Here is a 22,169-nt window from a genome sequence, read left to right on the forward strand (position 1 = left end):
AACCAATCATCGTTCTATGCATGGATAAATTTATAATGTGCTAGACAATGGAACAAATTATATTTCCTTATACCCACTAGCCAGTGTCAGGTTACGCTACTTTTCACATCAGGCGAAAAAGAGCTGAATCTTCTTAACCGCTTTAGGGCTCGGTTTCATTTTTCAATTATCATCTTTTCAAGGAAGATGCATCCTTTTATATAGGAAAATGATTTTTTTTTTTTGGGGGGATGGATGGATAATCAATTTAGTTACGGCCCAATCATGGCATGGTGCCAGTCTTGGAAACGATACTTTCACGAAAAACAGACACAGAAGGCGTATAATACGAGCTTTTTCTTCTCAACCGCTTGCAGGCTCGGTTTCATTTTTCCTTGATCATCTTTACACATCCTCTTCATGGAGCAATCATTTTTTTTAAGTGGATAATTAACTAGGCAAGGCCTATGCATGTCATGGTTCCATTCACGGAAACTATATCTTCAGAAAAAACAGATGTACATTGTAGGATGACATTTGGTATCTGCCTAAGGGTGTGGTTACCACTTTCCCTGATAATCATGGCATGATCATCGAACCATGAGTTTGCACAGATCTACATGTATTCATAGTAGGATTTATAGGATCATTTTTTTTTATTGAATGGATAATTAGGTATGAATTGCCATTTATAACACAGGGTCCATTTAATCTTCTAAATCACAGATACTAGCAAAATTAATATCAAAACAATAGATCAGAAACTGCCAAAAGTAATATGATTGTGAAACTTACAAATGGATATCAATTAGGTACAACAAATGACAAAGTGGTTTCTTAGCTTTCATTGTTAATTGCCACTTGAAAAAAAATATTGTAACTTAAAATTCAACCTTAATAATAAAGTATGATGATCAAAAAATATAACGAGCTCCACCCTTCTCAATAATGGGAGGTTGAAACTACTTAAAGAGAACATATCAAAAATTATCATAATAAAATAGTCTGAGGCTTATTGTATAGTTTATCATATATTCTATCACTTCAATTATTTTAATATGATATGCAAAAGATATATGTCAAAATAAGAAGCTAAAAATATGGCTGATAATGATATTTTGACACTTATTTCATACTGAATTATGAAGTCTATGTGAGATTAAAAATACACTTTTTTCATGTTCCCAACTTATCAAATCATCACACAACTAATTTATATTAATGATACTTTAATATATTTTAAGGCATTAAAAACTGCATTATGAAAACCTGTCTGAGAAAAATGGCAAAACTGAATGAAAACACCCAAGAAATCTATAGATTTCACCAGATATTAGACTTGCTTAAAAAGACATCAAAACAAATTTCAAATTTAGTATTATAATCTATCATTTACAAATAATCTTTTAAAACCACAATGTTTGACTTTGAAAAGATTCCTCTTTAATGAGAAGTTATTAAACAAATATGAAGATGAAATGTCTGCCATCGACATTGTACATGTAGGTCTCTCTGATCTGTATTTGAGTTTATTATGACTATTATTTTGGGTTAATTGTTTAATATTTCTCAATCAATTATTATCTGTCTGCAACCAATTTTTCTTACACCGATGTGCATGTACACCTTTAGGAAATACATGTACAGTGTATACAGATACAAACTGTTAAAAATACTTCAGCTTTTGCTATAAATTGATGACCTAATTTAAAATTTACAAAGAAAGAAAAAGTATTCTTTTGAAACAGACCAGTGACATCCTTGCTTGCCTGATTGAAGCATGGCCCTATTGAAGGTGACAAATTCAACAGACAGGAGCAAGCAGATGATGTGATAATTGACATGTAATAGGCAGATCAACAGCTTCGTGGTAGGAGTATTAAACCAGACATCCATATGCACAGATTGCATTTGGAATTCACTTCTGCCGAAGTGATTGGAAATTAGTCTGCTTAAACTGACAATACCTCAAAAGAAAGTGTATTGTGAGATCACAGGTTGATATTGAGTAGGATTGTAGTGCACAGCTACAACGTGATCAGACTGCTTGAAAAACTAGATAGTTTGGGACACAAACATTCAGAAATGCAATGTACTGTATGGCCTGGAAAAAAAAACTGCAGTGATCTATTAATATTCCTTTTTTTTTTTTAAATATAAAACTCAAAAGGTTAGACCTTGCACTTTGTCACTATTGGAACAAGATGCTCACAGTAACAGGCCCATTCAACGTACCGGGGTGCCGTTTCATAAAGCTGTTCGTAAGTTAAGAGCGACTTTAAGAACGACTGGTGATCCCTTCTTGCGGTAAGATGTATATTGAATTTGCGACGGTTTGGCGCGTAAGAAAGGATCACCAGTCGTTCTTAAAGTCGCTCTTAACTTACGAACAGCTTTATGAGACGGCACCCGGGTACATTTAACTTCTACAAGTTCTGTTGAATATTCTGTTAATTTGACACCACTGACGATAAACGTCTCTACAAAATAAAAATCACTTACATGTACACATGAATGTCTCTCTCTCTCAGAGAGTCTTAAATTCAAAGTGCACCTCATGGGAATAGTTTTTATATTTTTCAAGATTCTTTTTGATAAATCTGAGGAGATAACATTAACGGATTCCTGGGGATTGGGAAGAAGTTCCTGAAATACTATTCGTGTTGAAAAAACATGAATGGCACGCAGGATGCGAAAACTCAGAGCCTCAACCTGTCATACAATGGAGATGCTTGCGTCTTTGAAGCCTCCATGGGGCTCAAGTGAACAAGTGAAGTGCAGCCGAGAATGCCAGAGCATGGTGGAGGTAGGAAAGGACAGCCTAATCCCTCTGGGTATGGGATAACCGATGATAATGGATTAATTGATTCCATCTGTCAAGATGCCCTTTATTAAATGGAGTATCCACCGCGTTGGTAGACTGCCACCTTCATAATAGTTTATAATCGTACATGAAATGTCTCCCTCAATGCCAATTGCCATGCTATATGCAATCATTACTCATCCTCCTCCCTTTTCTTTTCAAAGTATCTTTCTCAATATTTAAACATATACTTCTCTCTAGCATTACCCCTACTAATTCATTTCTGCCTCAACTTTTTCATCACAAGTTACCATTCAAACATTTTTGATTAAAATAAGATTTAGTTATGTAATTATGTTACTTTGACATTTAAACTAAATTCAAAAACATTTCCATCATTTCATTGTAAATTCATAACAATCAAAGAATCAATATCCACTCCATTTGTTTACATTTCAATCTCTGTAGTTGCACATATGGCACCCATACCAAGTACATACCTACATGTAGGCCTACATAGGCCAGCATGTATTATCAAAGCACTCAGTGAGATTATTAAAAACAAATATATTATGACTCATCTTACAATACCCTCCAAAATCTCTCAACACCCTCTCACAGTCAAACCTATGAGAGAAACATTTCCTCTACATTAAATGTAAACATACAACTCTTTCACCACCAGGTAATAAACAAATGTCTTTCACAATGACATCAATTCCATGAGATGCTCATGGGATGATTCCTCATTATCCTGAACCTCCAGATAAATGCCGACTGCAGGACACCTTCCTTCCCCTACTCTGAATACTCTGTTATACACTTGCATGTACCTTAATTAACTTTTACTACTCTTTACCCCATTCTAAACCAAATCTGAAATCTAAGTCTGCATATAAAAAGTCAATTATTGTTGAATCGTTACAAAGTCCACTGGTATTTCGATCATTGCCTGCTGCAAAAATAAAACTAGAATGTTTTTTTTTCATAATTATGTTGGCTTAAGAATATAATTCTTGGTAAAAGTGCCAAGGTTCTCTCATGTTTTCTGGTAGATACCGATATCAGTGTCAGTGACCCACTTGACGGAGAGCTTATATGCATTGTTGGTACGAAGGTAAGGAGGCGTGCTGCTTTGATGACCTCAAGCGCACACCATACCTACATATAGCAATACCGCGATCCCATTCCGTAGACCCTGATTTTTTACACCGCCCGGTATATTATTACGGTAGTTTCCAAACCTTGGAGTTTTAACCTTGGACATGTGGTCAGTTCCTTAGACCCCAGGATTTTGTGAGGCAAGCCCCCATCAAAATATAATTTTAGTGCCCTACCCCCCCCCCCTCGGATTTTCCACGAAGCAAAGATAATAACATTAATACTAGCGATAGGCTCATTTTGTGCTCATGGTTTGAAGCAAAAACAATATCAAAAGAAAATGAAATACTGATACTATCTAAAACACATACAGGCTATTAAAAATTAATATAGCACAATAAATCAGCATCAGTATAACTTTCAATTTCCCTTTATCCGAAGACCCCTGAAAATCCCCACACCATTTTGACTGCGTAACTAATAAACTAAAACTTCCCCTTTCATTTCACCAAACAATAAACTCATAATTCATTTTCCATTGAATGCAACCCTTTAAAATCATGGAAACCTTCTAGTTTGGGGCATGATCATATGTCCATGGACTACTGGGTGCTTCATAAGCCTCATTAACACCTTAATGGCCCGGGCAATGGAAAAGGTCATTTACCAGGGGCAGTCCTTATAGATTTAATTGGACTATGTGCCTTCTCCTTTATAGTTCGCACCGACAGGGGTGGAGGAGCCTCTCACTGGCATGGTGCTTGTTGCTCGACTGAAAAACGATCAGTATGCAGCGACGAAATTCACACCATTCAGGAAGAGAAGTCAAATGTGCATGAAATTGATATATGGTGTGAGAGTAGAAGCTCAATTTTAAACAGTCAGAGATATGCCTTGAAATGTCTCTAGAAATGCAATCAAATGACTTGACCTCTATTTTTATAACACCAAATCAATGAGATATGTACATTTTCTGTCCAAACTTTTTCCCATAAGTTTTCTCTTTCTTTCATAAACTATTAAAGGCATTCAAAGTAAATTCCAGTTCCCAAGCTTTTGTTAGGGTTGCAACCAAGTCCAAGTATTATCAGCCTGTAAAAATGAATTTGGTAAGTCTTCCACCCTCACCCCCCTACAATAAACACCATAGTGAACAATGTGTGAAAATCTACGGATTTGTGAAGAGATTATTAGTAGCATAAATCCTTTCCATCAGCACATAATATTAATATAACGAGAGCGAAATCAAATCACTAGAAATATATTTCAATGCATGGATTTGCATCTCTAAAAAGCATAATTTTTAAAGTTTTGTCACAGTGGTAATCTGTGTTCAAGAAACAGTCAATGCACCATGTGATCATGCTGACATAGAAACTTCATACAAAATCGCTTCAAAATGTGATACTGCAAGCCTCTTCAGAGAATAAAACTTTGAACTAGATTAAAAGAGCACTTGTTCAAAGCTTTTTGATCTTAACCCTTTAATACATTAGTGACAAGTTAAACTAAAAATGTACTGCAGACCATGGGTAATCAACGTTGCATCATGCAATAAATTTTTATGATTTGTTGATGTACATGTAGACCTCGGGGTTTCTTAATCATGATTGTGTTAAGTGATAAGTGATGCATTACGATGCAAAGTTACAAAATCTATGCATAGGGACAATTCTGTTAACTGATAAAACCCCACTATTATTTAAATCATAATGATAAACAAACATGATGAAAACACTTTTCATAGGACCTTCAGGCTCGCTTACAATTATATTAAATAAATTAAACCCATCAAAAATGTTTTCCCCAGAACATTCTTCTTTATCTATCAATCATTCCAATAAACTTCAAGGTGCTTTAGAGCTCTAATTTGAAAACAAATCTTTTAATATCCTGAGAAAATGAATTGGTCAAGGTTACACATAAATATAATAAGGAAATGAGATTTATAGATCAGGAAAATAACAGAATATTCTTAATACAGCCCTTTTCATGACGTTATCTTGTGAAATGTTTCTTCATTTTGTTTTTAAACTGCTGCTTTCTATTGATATCATGCATTTTTTCTACATATTAGATTTTCCTAATCACACTTATTATGAAATTACTTGAATATGGAATCGAATTAAATGTAGGAAAGACCCTCACTTATCACAGTAGTAGGACTGAATGGGAGGAAGTATTCACAGTACCCACCAAATTAACCTGTTCACTTTAGGTTCCAACTTCTAATTCAATCAGGAAGTTATTAATATTGCATTATGGCACCTGGGACTTTCTGTAACAAAGTTACCCTTTTACTACCCCTTGTGTTCAGAATTTGCAACTTTGCCAACTACAACATTGCAGCTACATGTACCTCCTCATATAATGGTTTGAATTATAAACACAGTGATTATTTCCTGCAGCAAGAATTCGGACAATTCTTTTTTCTCTTTCATAGAAACATGCTGAGCTTTCCAATATAAGTAATGACATTAAAAAGACATGATCCATGAAGACATTTTAATTAGTGATCATTACTTGAACTCAGACCTTATATAGTAATACCTTCCACATTTTTTTTTTCATCTAAATGAGTACTCCTAAATTGGATTTCCAAGCAGAAATTCCATCACAAAGTTCATAATGTAAGAGGGTAATTAGGGCACCACAATCAAATAGCCTTTGCTTTTAAAGCCGGATATATTGCTTCCTGTTTAAACACGATGAACATCCTCCTCTTCATATCGCTTCATCTAGATAAAACCATTTGTAGGATTGTCTCATGGTATTGTTGGGTATCAGGAAAGTTTGAATCTGTCTACCCAAAGAGAGACCAGTATTATAGAACTGTCCAATGAAAAGGGCTTGCTTTTTATACACATCATGAGGGATGTCAGATGTCTCAGGAAATATTTAATCATACACACACATATGCATTTTTTGACAGGTACAATGTAGACCAGCTAAAGAAGAAAAAAAATATGAAAGGATGACTTCACTTGATGAAACCACATGACCAAACCTACTTTAACAAACAAGAAAATCAATTGAAAGAGGCCAGAGTCCCAGGCTAAACATGCTCAGCCGGCATGGTAAGAGTTTTAAAACCCCTTTCATTATCATTCATAATTAACAGAAATAAAATTGATTTCTTACATTTTAAAAAGAAAAGGATTAACCATTTTCCCACCTTGTGAAATAGAATAATTGATCCCCTCTTTCTTACCCATTGATGATGATGTTTCGATCCAGGTCGATACATCTGTATTCGTCCTTACCACACTCAGAGGTGTGCTGTTAGGCGTTTCCGCAGACATTATAGTACGACTGAAGGCATAAGAGTACTCAGCCTTTGTTGGCGCTCCAGAATATATGACCATATTACCATCTGAAAAAAGGAATAGGGGTACAATTACAATAATGAAAATTCATTTTCAGTATGTATTTTTTCTCACCTCGGACTACAATTTCATTTTCATTCTTGTATATCTTATCTACCAAATGATTGTCATGACTATTGCAAAGTCTTGGCATCAAATTCAACATAGAAAAGTAGACATTTTTCTTGAAATTTTAACTTGTGGATAAGGTGGACTTTTCCCTTTTTCAAACAATGCTATTACTTATCATGGAATAAATGTTCAACAACCAATCAAACATAAGGATTTCATGAACGTTACCATTGGATTGCAAAGTTACATGTACCAAATAGCAACAGTTAATATGCAAAGGAGCCAATAAGAATGCTCTTTAGTCATATGCGGTGGATTACATGGTGAGAACTGACTTACCTCTGACTTTGATAAGGGTCATAGCATTCTGGTCTGGGCTTGATGCCGACATACCTGCTGCAGGCCAGTTAATACCTCCTGTTAAGTTATTGCTCTGTGAGTTAAAAATAACAATTTCACACACACAAAAAAAAAAACATTCAGAGCACACATATTAAGTTCTTTTTTTTTATAAATTATATTCAATAATAAAAAATATATGATATTCAATAAAAAATTCAACAATACATAATTCATTAATCAAAATGAATGAGATACAATTTTGAACGACTCTTCAATATCTGCAGCTTCTCAAAATGTAAGGAAGACAAGATCTGAAAAATTGTAACTTTTTTTATAATGATGATGGAGAAAAGATAATAGAATCTATCCATCTTGGTCATTTCTTAAAATCACTGCATCTCCATTACCCTAGAACTCTCACAAAATAGATCTTCTCATTGTGTGATGATTGATAAAACCAGATGCCTATGACGAGTGGCAAACGGAAGCTGCAAAATTGTTCTTTTATGCCACGGCAAATGGACTTGAACCCAAAACTGTTTTTCAGATTCATCCAGCAGCCGTACATGTCAGTGCTCATCACAATCATATCATTCACACTGCATGCTGATCTTGTCTGGTATCACCATTGCCTGGTGTTTGTGTCAGAAATTCTGTCACAAGACTATTGGGATATTTACACTACAGAAAATGAAGGATTTTTGTAATATTTTGAGATAAAAGAAACTCAATTCTCATGACAGAAATGATTTTACAAGTGATTAGTGTTTTTAAAAACAAACTATTGTCTGTCACCTAGCATAATTTGGAAAGTATTTTGGATACCGTTTATTTTTCACCTAGTGATGACATTTTTACAGCATTGTAAACAAAAAGCTCTATAGTAATACAGATTTCATTTTGTAGTATTGAAGTAAATGAAACAGGCAAGCACTTTTTTCTTAAGAATAATGGCACTCTACATGTAAATCAATTTAAGGTATTTCCTTTAGATTTAAAGGGTTTTACTAAACTCTGCACAGATTTCCACTGGTGTAAAAATCTTTGTTAGAAGTACTACTTACTACTGTAGGGAACATAACACATGTTGGAGCAAGGGAGTTTGTCCCACACAGAACGCTAGTAGACTCATTTATCTCCTGGAGAAACGTGACGTAATTATGGCAATAGAACTGTAGAGTAAAAGGGAAAATAAGAAAAGAAAGGGGTTTGACAGATGATGTTTACAAACATTCCATGACAACTTCCTTTATCATTAATAAAGCGAACTAAATTGTCATCACTGCACTATCTAAGAACATGTCAAAAACACATACAATCTAATTTGCTAAGACTGCAAAGCCTTTACACTCTGTACATTGTAAGACCATGCATTTAAAACATGTAATTATCTGTACAAAGTTTTCGTCAATGAATGAACGTTGTTGAAAATATATGATGTGAAGTAACAAATCTAAAGCAGCTACATAATATGTAAATGCAGACTGATCAGTAATTTGATTTCAATGGCACCCTCTGCCACTTTTTTAATTTCCTGATGTTTCAATATCCTCCATCAATCTGTGTCAATACTGTGCCTATACACTTATTAATAGAATCTACTGAAATCATGCAAACATAATACAAATACAGTACAAATCAACACTCAATAAAGAACGTTAGTCAAGTCCTTAACAGCGGATCTCTACAGCAAGGGGCAGTGCAAGCTATGACCTTTGACCTTGAGTTGCAACTGCATTCACTACAGGAGCCTACGACCTTATGCCTGAAAATGAAATTGCTTTCCATTTCAATCTTATGAGGCTTCAAGGTTATACATGAAGATGCAATATCTGGAAATGAAAACAAACACACACCGTGTCCTGCGGCATAGCATGATGCAATTCCTCCATACACACTACGGGGCCTTGGGCAATATTACAAATAGTGTCTTCCTATCTAATGAAGATAGCAGAAATGTGTATTGGGATGGGTTCCAGTAGAAGTGCTGATGGGAATCTCCCTATTTATTCTTTTCTTTATACATGAGGATATATCCTCCAGAGTATATGTGTATATTAAGCCAGGGAACACATTTCAAGATCTACTGTTTATAGATTTATGGAAGTATGACATGACTTGATACCAGGCCTTGGTCATTATGTTTATTTTGAAAAACATTTAAATGTTATCAATATTAAACTGGCGGTTAGGGTTAACCAGCGGGGGTTGAAAAAAAAAGATAGGTAAACCTTTATGCTTTTAACGGTCATTTGAACGTCATTTAAACGTTTTTACTCAGCCCAAGTTGATACACTGAGTAACAGATTTAACTTTGAAACATCTACATGTAAAAGCACCATGTTATTGTTCCAAATATTTAGGATTTAGTATAATACAGGGAAATGCAAGTACTAGCATGTATGTAAAGATGCAATTGAAAGTATGTCATATATCTGTTTGGAATTAAATCAAATTGTCTAGTCATCCATTAGTAAAGTGGTACAAACCAAAGGCCTACATTTCCTCTTTAACATCTGATTAGTTATGAAACAGATTACTGTGAAGAGTTCCATGAACCACTTTTAATACATCATTGTTTTCGAAACCAAAAGAGGATATCAATTTAAAACATTTTATTTTTTCTCACGAATATAAAACTACACTTTTTACAGTTTCTCTTTGGTTTGTCTGTCACGCAGCCAAGACAGGACCTTCAGAGTTCAAACAACAAGAGGATTTACATTAAACAGCAAAGCTGATATCAATGATATTAAACAGCAGAGGACAAAATAAAAAGCAATTCAATTGATGAAATCAGATAATTACATATTGCATGGAGGTACATGTACATCATGTGACAAGCAATTTCCAATGAAACTGACATGTAGTCGTGACATATTCGTGAGCAAAATCTACTTTATAAAGTGCAAACATTTTATGTTCCTTTTTAAGGACCATAAAAATGTGAGTCAGAGGGAAATTAAATTGAGACAATGCAGTTCTAAAGAAATTAAAGAGTAGGTCTATATTTAACTGAATATTACACCATCTATCTCGGTGCTAAATTCATCATTATTAACATGATCATCATATCATCATTGTCATCATCATCATTGTCGTCGTCGTCATCATCATCACCATCACACCACCACCACCATTACCACCACCAACACATTATCAAACAATCAACATAGTAGATAGGTACTGGTAGATTTTGAGAGGCTTTAATCATCAGTGGAGCATATTCATCTAGAAGACTGCAAACGGTTGGCAATTACTTTTCTTTTTTATAGACAGGCCATTCTCAATCAATTTTGCTGCCTATATCGAGATGATTCATCAATTCATCAATTTAGAATCATGAAATTAATACTCCTCTGATTCCAAACAAATACTAGAAAATAAAATACATGTAACTGGTTTGATAATCAGAACTTCCAAACCACATTCTACATGTGCGTGAATGTACTTCAGTAATCCTATCAACTAAACTCTCTAATCCAATTACAACTGGATTTGAATTCTAATCCCCGAGCCAATGTCATTATGAAACTGCTTGGCGAATCTAATTAGCTTATTTATGTACAGCAAACTTTGACTGGTGCAAGCAAGATCTCCTTGGTGCAAGCCCAGGGAATAATTTTCCTGGTATCGAATCGCAATTTGCTCCACATTTTTCAAAGACTGCTATGCAAAAAGTCTTTTGTATAGCATATATTTACATACATGTACATGTAGGACTGTACATTATTTTTGAGAGCTTTTCTCTTATGACCAAAAATGCTATTCGAATTTGTAAAGCAGAATTATTCCCTGAAGCCTGATGTTACTTGTACATGTAACCTTATAATATTTGCATTTTGAGATTATTTCTTATTTTCAAAATAGAAACTGTCACTTAAATAAATAGCACATACTATCATCAAACTCTCTTTTCTCTTGTTTATGTATTATCAATTTATTTTTAATGCAAATGAGCTCTACATTTCCAATGAGCTAGATGAACTCATTATTCATTTTTAATTGTAATGAAAAGCCAAGCTCATTATCTGATACCACCCGAGGTAAGACTCCGACACTCATACTGACATCAGTCCAAGCGTTCATCTCTCATGACAAATTTTCAGCCAGCCAAAATAAGAACCAACCCTAATTTTCATTCAAAATCTCCTTCGCACAACAGTTGTCACGGATATAACTTCTTGCATTAGCTATGACCATGCAACGGAAATTGATTATATGCTTATCGCCAACCATATTATTATCATGCAAAATAGATAAGGAATCTTACTCATCCATTGATAAATTAAGTGACCTTTTCAGTCTGCGTGTTGGGGATGGAGTCTCGTGAAGCATACCTAACATTGCGGTATAAATCCATAATTCAGTGTGCTATAATAAGGTGTTGGGTTAAAGTATAGAATCGTACTGCTCACGGTAAGAAGTAACCAAAAATCTAGCCAGATGAAATAAAACTTTTGAAAGAAAAGCAAACTGATACAGAAATGTTGTAACAAAAGTACAAAACAGTAATGTAGTTTTTATAGAGGATTTAAAGCCGTTGTGACTGTAATCGGCCAGTAAAGCTGTACATGTACTAATATTCTAATCTGAGCAGAATAAATATGTATCGTATCCATTCAAAGTCAATAATGTTGCATATGTGCAAAAATGACACTGTGTTTTCCAATCCAAATTTCATCTAAAAGAAGATAATGCCTACATGTAGATTCTTCACAATTCACCTACATGTATTCTTTAAATGCCTTTGGGTGTATTCACAAGGATGTGAAGGCAAAGATTTTTGTAAAAGTTTGTAGTACATTGCCCATCATGCACTTTACTTGAATTTCAGGTACATTATGCATCCATGCAAACTGCATATTGACATTTGCTGGAAATGCAGACTAAATAAACATACTGACTTTTTACCCCTGAACCCACCAGACTAATACAACTCCATGTTTAAGTAATGAGTCATAATAATGTCCCATGAACATTTGTCACATTTGACAGCCAGTGAATTAAACTAATCCAATAGATCTTATTATTGCCTCAACTCAATGTATGTAAGAACTTGGTAAATGTCCATTCTTCTTTTCCGAAGGTAAGAATTAATCTGTTTCCATTCAGTTCATTAAAATCCTTAATCTTATTTTGAAAGAGAAACCGTTACGGATTTTTCTGATTCATACAAAGTTGGTTGATCAAAGTCGGCCAAACGTTACAAAATCATATTTATCCTGATGACCAACATTTCAACATCTTCTCTAGACGACTTTAATAATGAAAATGCGGTTGAGACATACACGTATCATATGATACCAGGGCCCCGTCTTACAAAGAGTTGCGAATGATCCGATCAATTGCAACTATGGAATGCCAGCAAATTCAACATATATAATGCATGTTTGTTCATTTTTTTTTTCTAGATACGAATGTACATCCATAAATTCATTGATTTCTTGATAGTTGGGTGTGTTCTCCTTTGTTTACAAAGGACATTTTGCAAATTATGACACTGATGGATTTCCATGGAGTTACGACTGATTGGATCAATTGTAACTCTTTGTAAGACGGGGCCCGGATCTCCTTCATAATCAGTTTTAAAGATTTATATGGCTTACAATTAAAACAGCTTTCTATCTTGCTACTTTGAATAATTCATCTCTTTCTTTTATCACATTACAGACAATTGCAGTGTCTTATCCAAGATTTCCCTTGCAATAACAGAACTGATTTGACTTATTTTATTTTTCAGTTCTCATAACCCAACAACGCCCACTTCATGGCCCACATCATCTAGTCATAATGCGCCAAAGTTAATGTAGTATGTAATGCAATAACATAGGCAGGGCCCGGGATCATTATTCTTCATGCACTGATGCTACACTAATTTAGAAGTGCTGAGTGATCCTCATGTAGCTGCGACAACACAAAATAAAATGGAAAACCAAAACTCGAAACACCGTGTAAATTAAAAGCAAGATTCAGTATCAAAACAGGTCACTGTCTTTTCAAACATATTTAGAGTTTAGATTACATTTTCTCCACCTCCAATCTTTGACCTGGATCTCAGAAAACGGTTATCCTGACAAACCCATGGAAAACCCCTATGGTTTGATTCAATAAATTGGTAGACAATAATTCACTATACATGTTTGAGAAAATATTGTACTTTATATGCAACCAGTTTATTTTGTAGTTGCTGGTGGAGGTGTGGATTTTAATATGGTTGAATTCAATATTCAAAAGGCCTACAGTTGGGTTCATGTTTCATTTATGAATCTCATCTCTTCTCCCGAGAAAGTAAAAAAAAAAAGGGTGAAGTATTACAGCATTTCAATAAAAATATTTGCGAACAATAAATCTGGAATAGTTTTTATTTTTTAGTAATATGACATTTCAAATGTGAATAAAAGCATAGGATCAGTGGGTGAATTTTATTGGGCAATAGACAACTGTTCCCCTTTAAACATCCCAAGTCAAGCATATCGTTGTGGGTAGTGGATTGACAAGATTGATAATCAGATAGATATAAAGGGCAGACACTGAAAGGATTCCCCTTGATAAAGAGGTTCATCTCCTTGCATCATTGCTCAGGTGTGAACATTAAGACTCTCTATGATACTATTTCACAATAGGCTTTTATCTTCTTTTTGTAATCCTTTTGCTTTTACAATTGGAATGCAAGATTGCACATTGTTGAGGATTCTTGACATTTCAAATGCTGAAATAAATGAAGAATGACTAATATCTTTCATTGGTTCACTTGAAAGATCTGTATAAGAATAATTGTGAATTTAATTCACATCAAAATATAATAACGTCTACTCAAGAAAGCAAGGTCAAACAATGTGTGCAATTGAACAAGGCTCTCAACATTCTACTGTGATATATAAACAATGAGGGATATACATTGTATAGGACTATGGATTTGTAACTTTCTAAGACTGTGAATCCTCTTAACAGTAGTTTCATGACTAAATGATCAGTATCGTCATGTAGAGACAAAGTAATGCAAGGTAATGTCTGCATTCAATGTCTTAAAAATACAGCAAATACTGTCATATCAAATTCAGCACATGCTACTGTCATAACCCAAGCAAGGTGAATGTAGATGCCTCCTGTGACAATGTCGCCCCCCCCCCCTTCCCCCACAGCCAATGATATCAGTGGAATTCTTTGCCACTGCTCCAAATATATCAATATCCATAAGTTTGAAATACAATGTATCTAAAAAGTTTTACAGATAGAGTATTCGTAAAGCTAAAACTTTCAAGATTATCCCCAACATGTCTGCTCACAAAAAGTAATTTGTTCCATTAAAAAAATATGAAATAGGTGTACAGTCGCTCTCATAGAAAAAAAATCACCAAACAATGATTTTCTAATACCCTCTTCCTTATCACTACTAAAGCAAAAACAGCAATATTCGATTACTTATTCCTGCTATACCTACTGAATGACTAAATTTACTACTACCACCCATTTCACTCTTTCCACTAAATAAATTGTCTCTGCAGCTATTCAAAATTTGTTTAACATCAAAGAGACAATTATTTGATCCAGAATAATCATAATCTTGCTTAAAATTCACAGCATGGGTATATACAGCATCGGGATTACATCGCAATCGTGTGAATGTTGGGGTACAACATGAGAGCCATTTTCAACGCAATAGGAATTAGCCACCGAAATCTGATTACATGGGACGGCCTGGGTGTAAATCTAATAAACTGTCTGTTTGGATGGCAATCTTCCTCAGTCAGTCGAGGTGCATGTCAACGCTTTCCATGGCAGAAATGGGGCGATGTCACGACTGGTCTGAAGGATGTGCATAGATAGAAAAGGAAAACTCTCTTTCACTGGAAGGGCTTCCAGTAATGAAGCAATTTTGATTAGCTTCTTGTTGAAGGGAAATAAGGCATGCCATGGGTTTGTGACATAACACAAATATCTCAAAGAGGTATATCAAGACTTGTCTCCCAAAAGAGTCACAACTGGTAGTGGTATCTCTCGATACAATATGCACGAAACCATGAAACCACTCCCCAAAGTCCATGTGTGATTTTTGATCTCCTTTTCAACATGGCTACTTTCCAATTTTAATCATCAAGTCATGAATAGCCTTGCTGCCTTCCATCCAGCAGGCTACATTAGTCATTTCTAGGTCTCCTTCATGCATCTTTAAAACTGGTTATCTGTTATTCTGCATGTTGATCATCATTATTCAAACACTAAACAGATTGTTCATCTGCATCACACAACCTCGTTACATGCTTGCTGACGAGGAACATTAATAGATTACATAGAAGATCATGAAGGACTTCTGCGTTTGGTAAGTTTCTTAAAGCCCTCTGCAAGGTTTCATGAGTCATTCATTCACACTACATGCACAGTAGTCTTTTTCTGAAGGTAAATAAACATTAACTGTATCATCACAAAAATAATCAAGTCGGTAGACTCAGTAATCAATACACAACCTTGAAATATTCCTTCCAATTCTATAAAAATCACAATTGTAAATACATTGTAGAGCCTCAATGTATACATTTACTTTCAAAACGTACACAAAACTATGACAGTTGAACAGTGTAATGTAACATATGGTGATAAAGCCTTTAAATTTTTCCCATTGTCAAATCAAATGTAGCTGTCAAACATAGCCTGCCATAGACCTACATGTATAAACTGATGTTAATTATAAAGATTTTTGAATCATTCTTGTGTCTTTTATGTTACAGGGCAGCAGCATGTGAATATTTCACTTCTTGAAATGACTGAAAGATATGGGAATGTGTCTGAATATATCATAAATTTAGGCCTATTGCTAATTTCTCAACACTTGCCTATGTGACAGTTGCCAATACTATCTGCATTCGATTGATTATTGTTGGATGTGGTATGTGTGGGCCTATATATTATGTTGTGGAGCAATCATCACAGTATGTTCTGTAAAGATTCTTCGGAGCTTGGTACAACAGCCCACCCTTGGCAGGAACCAACAGAGATTTATCAGCCATTTTTTATCATCCATTGTCATTCCAATCATATGTCTATGAATAATGCATGAAGACCCCTGATACTTTGATATCTTATCAAGCACAATCAAATTCCCTCAAATCACTTCCAAGTCACCTTTTTTTCCAGAAATGATGTTAAGTTCACTGACCTTCCAATAAGGGTAGATTTACCTTGGATTAAAATGAGAGCCAGGACCAACACAAAACAAAAAGAAGATTTCAAAGGATAAATGTTTTTACAACAATCTGAGGGTACAATCGAATTGATTTAAATCATTATTTCCAACAGGAAACGTCAAATTGAGGTCTTTCTTGGTGGACTTTGTTTCTTGGTTGCTGCCTGCTGGGATCTATAATTGGTATCCAACTGAGCAAGTGGGTCCTTCTATCATTGGTTATCCTGAAGGGAAATTTAGAAGAGGCCAAATTTAGAGGAAAAATCATGGACTTTTTATCATGTCACCTGGGGCATGTATGACTATGGTTATCAGGGAAAATACAGAAAACAATCCATTGGTTTTCTTGAAACTTGCAGTATCATCCCTGTTTAAAATATATTCAATTCATTTTTAATGCTGCGAATGATACCTACATATAAATGTTTTCCACTGATCATGGTAAGGAAAAATGTTGAACTGGCAAAAATTTACACCTCAAAATGAATCGTGTTTCAAATACCAATATTTGAGACAAAAGGCCTGAACAAGCAGTTGCCTTTAAAACAAGTTGGCAGAATAATCATAAATCATCTTTAAGAAAAACAAAAATCTCTTCATGAATTTCATGTACATGATTATGTGGCAAAAGCACGCTGTAATGTGATATTATCTAAAAATAAAGGAAACGCATTTTCAGCTTGGCAAAATCATTGGTTCCTGATGCATTTCCTTCTTCCATTGATATTGTGATGTTTCATCTCTTCCTCTTTCCAAATAAATATCCATTCTAAATCCCCTTTTTAGGTCATGTTTTTTTTCTATTCCTTCCTGAGTCAATTATAGTTCAAAGGGTGACTGACTTGATTTCAGATTTCGATCTCACTAATTTTCAAAAATTGTTTGGTGTATCAACGGATAGATTTGTTACTTACCTTTTACTATTGGCCAAATATTATATTTATATTTGTAAATTCAAGAACACCTTACCAAATGTGGATTCATTTAAAAGTTTTGTGAAGAAACAAAAGGAAATTGAGCATCACCTAGCCAAGAAAAGAAACAAACTCACTGCACACTTTAAGAAGTGGCGATTTGATATATGATTTTTATTTTAGATACAGGTAGTTCCCCCTTTTCCATTCTATTTGTTTTTGTATCTTAAATTGAGACTAGTACAATGCACAGAGTAATATGCTACAATTGATTATACATGTAAATTTATCTTGATGTGTATTCCCTCTTGATGTGTAGTCCAATGTTTTATTTTGATTTATGTCACCCTTTTTATTTTTTTTTCCATTTCCATTTATTTTTTCATTTCATCTTTGTTTTGTGATTTTACTGCTTTTGAACTGTTTTAAATCATTCCAATTACCTGTAAATATTGTGATTATATGTGATTTTGAATACCAATAAAACACATAATTAAAAAAAAAAAAGATCTGTGTCACTTTAGAGTAAAATTTTCCATTCTAAATATTTGTTTAACATGGTTTAATATTCAAACTGGGACATAAACATTCGAAACACAAAAAGAAATTTCAAAGATGAATGCTTTTAAAGACTTTGCAAGCTTAAATGATGAACAATGATTGCACGACAAGAAAGGGGTGATTTAGAGTATATTGAAAATATTTCAACCCACCAACATGTATTTTCTAGACGAAACTATTAATAATGTATCACAATCAAAAAGATGTGAGATTTCATGCATTTTATCCTCTGATACAAATGGGGAAAAACACAATGATACCCTCCTCAGTTTTACCAAAACAAGGACGGTGTATCTGAAAACAACCCACGCTAGAGCATCCTTTTGCTTCCAAGAATGAGCAAGGAGTTACTTGGTATGAGTACCATGTTAGAGATTGTTATGATATCCAATCCCTAGACCACAAACAGTACCATCAGGTCACAGACAGGCCAGTCATCTCCAATAGAATGGTCTTAACATCACTTCACACATATCCCTGTCACTCAAGATAAAGATGCCCACAGATCTCCTCCTCCTCCTCCAGATTTACTCAATAAACAAAGACAGCCTTCTCATGTGCCAGACAGCCATTGACCTCATGACCTTTCACCTGATAGTGAGGTCACTGGGCTGGACAAAGAGTATGTTCCTTGTGGTTGACAGGATGACTGGGCTTGGTCTTGCCCAGCTTTATGATCTGGCCACAGGAAAACCACAAAGAACACTTGCAAATTGTTCTTATTCAGGACCAAGTCAAGCCAGTCAACTCCTTTCTCTGAAACCAGACCTTAACAGACACTTATCACAAAGGTGTCATTTTGCTCTTGGATAAATGACCATAGTCTTTAGAGGTCCATGGTCTTATCTTTCATCCAAAATAACTTACTATAGTCATATCAGATTTTATAGACTCATTCACATAAGAAATATATTGCATTACAACTCTTATAAAAATAAAACAATCTTCTTTACACAGGGTTTCTATCCATGTCTTGCTCAAAAAACACTGTCTCTCTTTAGATCCCAATGACTCAAAACATGGTATCTTTGGGGATAAGAAACCATTCTGTCATCAATGGTAAAGTTAAAAGCTAATGAAATAATGCTAAATGATTGGATTAAATCACATTATTAGCCATAAATAAATTTATTGTACTGATAACAAGTCTTGAATAAAAGACTCCAAAGCTACTTCTAATTCGATTGAGCGAAAGATCCCACATCAAAGTGGGGTCATCCAACTCTCTCCACAGTTCATACCATAAAACTTTGAAAAAGAGCATAACAAGTTCAAGCCGAAAACATTGCTGAGCTCACCTCAAGCATAAAATTGTTTACAATCTGTAAATGTAAGAATAGAGAAAATATGGAACTACAATATAAAATTATCAATATTGAAGAACTCCTTTCCCAAAGCAAATACTTCTAATTCAATTAGTTACGCTGAAATTTCACAAATTTTTAACATTGACCCTTTGACTTTAATCCCACGTGTTTGTTGCGTTTGGTCCATATGAGACCAGGGGGGCGTTTCATGAAAGGACTTGTCGGACGTTTTATTCGACAAGTCCCATTTTATCCGACAATTACCATAGTAACAGTACCTCTCAGCCAATGAACGTCAGAAAAAGATGTCAGATCTGACAACTTGTCGGATGAAAATGTTGATGAAACACTCCCCTGAAGAGTGGAAACTAATGGGGTCTTTTGGCTTCATAACTTAAAATTCATACAACTTGAAGATAAATCAATCATAATTATTTTAATCAATTATAATTATTTTTACTCAATTATTCAATGCGCACTGGTCAGCACTTCTCATTTGGTGTCATTAAAATTTCTTTGGATAAGACTTTTCGACAATGTATGCCAGCTGATCAACCCAAATATAATGTGGTTTTCATTATCAATATTTCCTGTATTGACATTGGTGTGAAATACACCCTCCACACGTATTCAATGGTAACAATTAAAGCTAATTACTATGACCTTACTCTCCCCCATTAGAGGTATCACATGACTAAAGGCACATGACCAATAGAAACAAGGTCAACATTTGGTACAATAATATCAGTTCAATTTATAGTGCATTTCAAAATCTCTCATATCAATACTACAAAACTGAGAGAATTGTATAGAAAAGTTCAAAAGTCCAGTTTATTACCAATAAACAAAATCAGTCAATGACACTGATCCTATCAGTATAGTAATGCAACTATATCAGCAACTATTTCAGCAATATGTCATTGGAGGTATTAACTGTCAAATTACAGATAATTGTGCTTAATTCCCAGTGTGAAAATTTATTGTAATCAATTTTTTCAGTTCATATTCCCCTGGCTACAGTGTATATCATGAATTGCAAAATCATTTTCATCCCTCCTAAAGAAAAATATTACTTGCATTTTGCAGGTAAACAACTACAATTTCAGCGATTTTATCCGGAAAATCCGTACTCCAATGAGGCATACATGTTCAAATAGTTCAATCAACAAAACGTGCTCTGAAGACCCGAGATACGCTTTTCTTCTTTTCCCCTGATATTTTTAATTGATCAAAGAGCTTCTTTGATATGTTTGAAAAATATAGTTCCAGGGGGGAAAAAGATGGTTTACCCTGTCATTCAAATATTTTCAGTGCACAAATGCATATACCTTCAGTAGGGTGGGATTGTGGAGTGTTATCAGAAAGGATCAAATATTAAGATGTTATTGGCAGTTTTAGGGTCATTGGAAGAAAAACATTAGGTTAATAATTGGCTTCCTTCTGGCCAAGTCTGGACCACTGGTGATGGTTTTGAATACGCAGGGGGTTAACAGGAAACACATGTGCAGCAAATGCATCCAGGATCCATGGGATGTTATCAGGAGCATACAGAGAACATTTAGAATTAGACCATGTTCACACGAAGCTGTCCCGGTGATGATCTCTATCAAAAGTTTGCAAAACTTCATTAACGATAACAAGTATTAATCTGAGACTGATGACATTGCCACATACAAACACCAGAAAGTAGTCATGTCAAGTGCAACCCAGTAAAACCATGTTCAACTTCATATCAATGAATAGGGACCAAAGCTCCATTCAAATCAAAGTTAACTTTAATTGTAATGGTCGTGTGAACCTAACGATTATAATGCCAATGGTGAGAGAAAAAGAAATATCTGGATTGTTTTTATCTGTTCTTCTCAGTGATACCTTAATTCAATTACACCTCTATCATTGTATGCAGATGCAGGCTGAGGAAATCATGTTGTGATCATTATTAACAATATCAAATTGGAGACACAGGTTGTATTGCTGGTGAGTGGATTGTTTTCACAAAAAAGACAATGTAACTTTAATACATTGCACATTTAAAGGTATTGTTTAACTTTGTGAGCAGCCGATTTCAAAAATTCTCAAACCAAGATGAAACATGTGTACAAGTGCATGTATTAGAACTAATAAACGCTAAAAACAACCATTATAGAGAATGAAATGCTAAAACTACAAGGCAAACCCCGATTTTGTAAATAGGCGTCTTGTAGACGCCTAAATAGTACACATAAGTGTATGAGATGAAACTAAGATGGTGTTTCCGGTCACTTTATATTTCAATTTTTGAAGCACTAAATAATTATTTTCGAACGCAATTTTTTCTGGGCTTCATTTTTGTAACATATCACAGACACAAGTGACAAGTGTGACCTTCTACATGTAGCTCAGATTTTTTAAAAGTCAAACCAATGTTAACCAATCACTTGAAGGAGATAGAAGGTGTTGCTTTCTGGGTGGAAAGATATTCATAACTTTGTCAGATGAACAATTAAGTTGCCCTTTAATTACGTTTCAATCACACTGTATTGCATTGTTCTTATACATATC

The 22,169-nt window shown here is 34.6% G+C and overlaps 1 protein-coding gene across 5 annotated transcripts in view; it reads right to left on the reverse strand.

Moving 5' to 3' along the window:
- Positions 1-8,863, reverse strand: part of LOC121415379 (semaphorin-1A-like) — a 50,692-nt gene extending 41,829 nt beyond the window's left edge. For 3 of the 5 annotated variants that reach the window (XM_041608574.1, XM_041608573.1, XM_041608572.1), the window contains exons 1-3: positions 8,727-8,862; positions 7,660-7,753; positions 7,095-7,256 (exon numbers count right to left, since the gene is read on the reverse strand). In XM_041608574.1, the coding sequence (XP_041464508.1) occupies positions 7,095-7,256; positions 7,660-7,753; positions 8,727-8,741 (271 nt within the window). In that variant the 5' untranslated portion in view covers positions 8,742-8,862. Of the gene's footprint in view, positions 1-7,094; positions 7,257-7,659; positions 7,754-8,726 lie in introns of all 5 variants that reach the window. The other 2 variants (XM_041608570.1, XM_041608569.1) reach the window with 1 other exon arrangement.
- Positions 8,864-22,169: the final 13,306 nt, after the last annotated feature.

Source organism: Lytechinus variegatus, chromosome 5 (assembly GCF_018143015.1).
Source record: "Lytechinus variegatus isolate NC3 chromosome 5, Lvar_3.0, whole genome shotgun sequence".
Lineage (NCBI taxonomy): Eukaryota > Metazoa > Echinodermata > Echinoidea > Temnopleuroida > Toxopneustidae > Lytechinus > Lytechinus variegatus.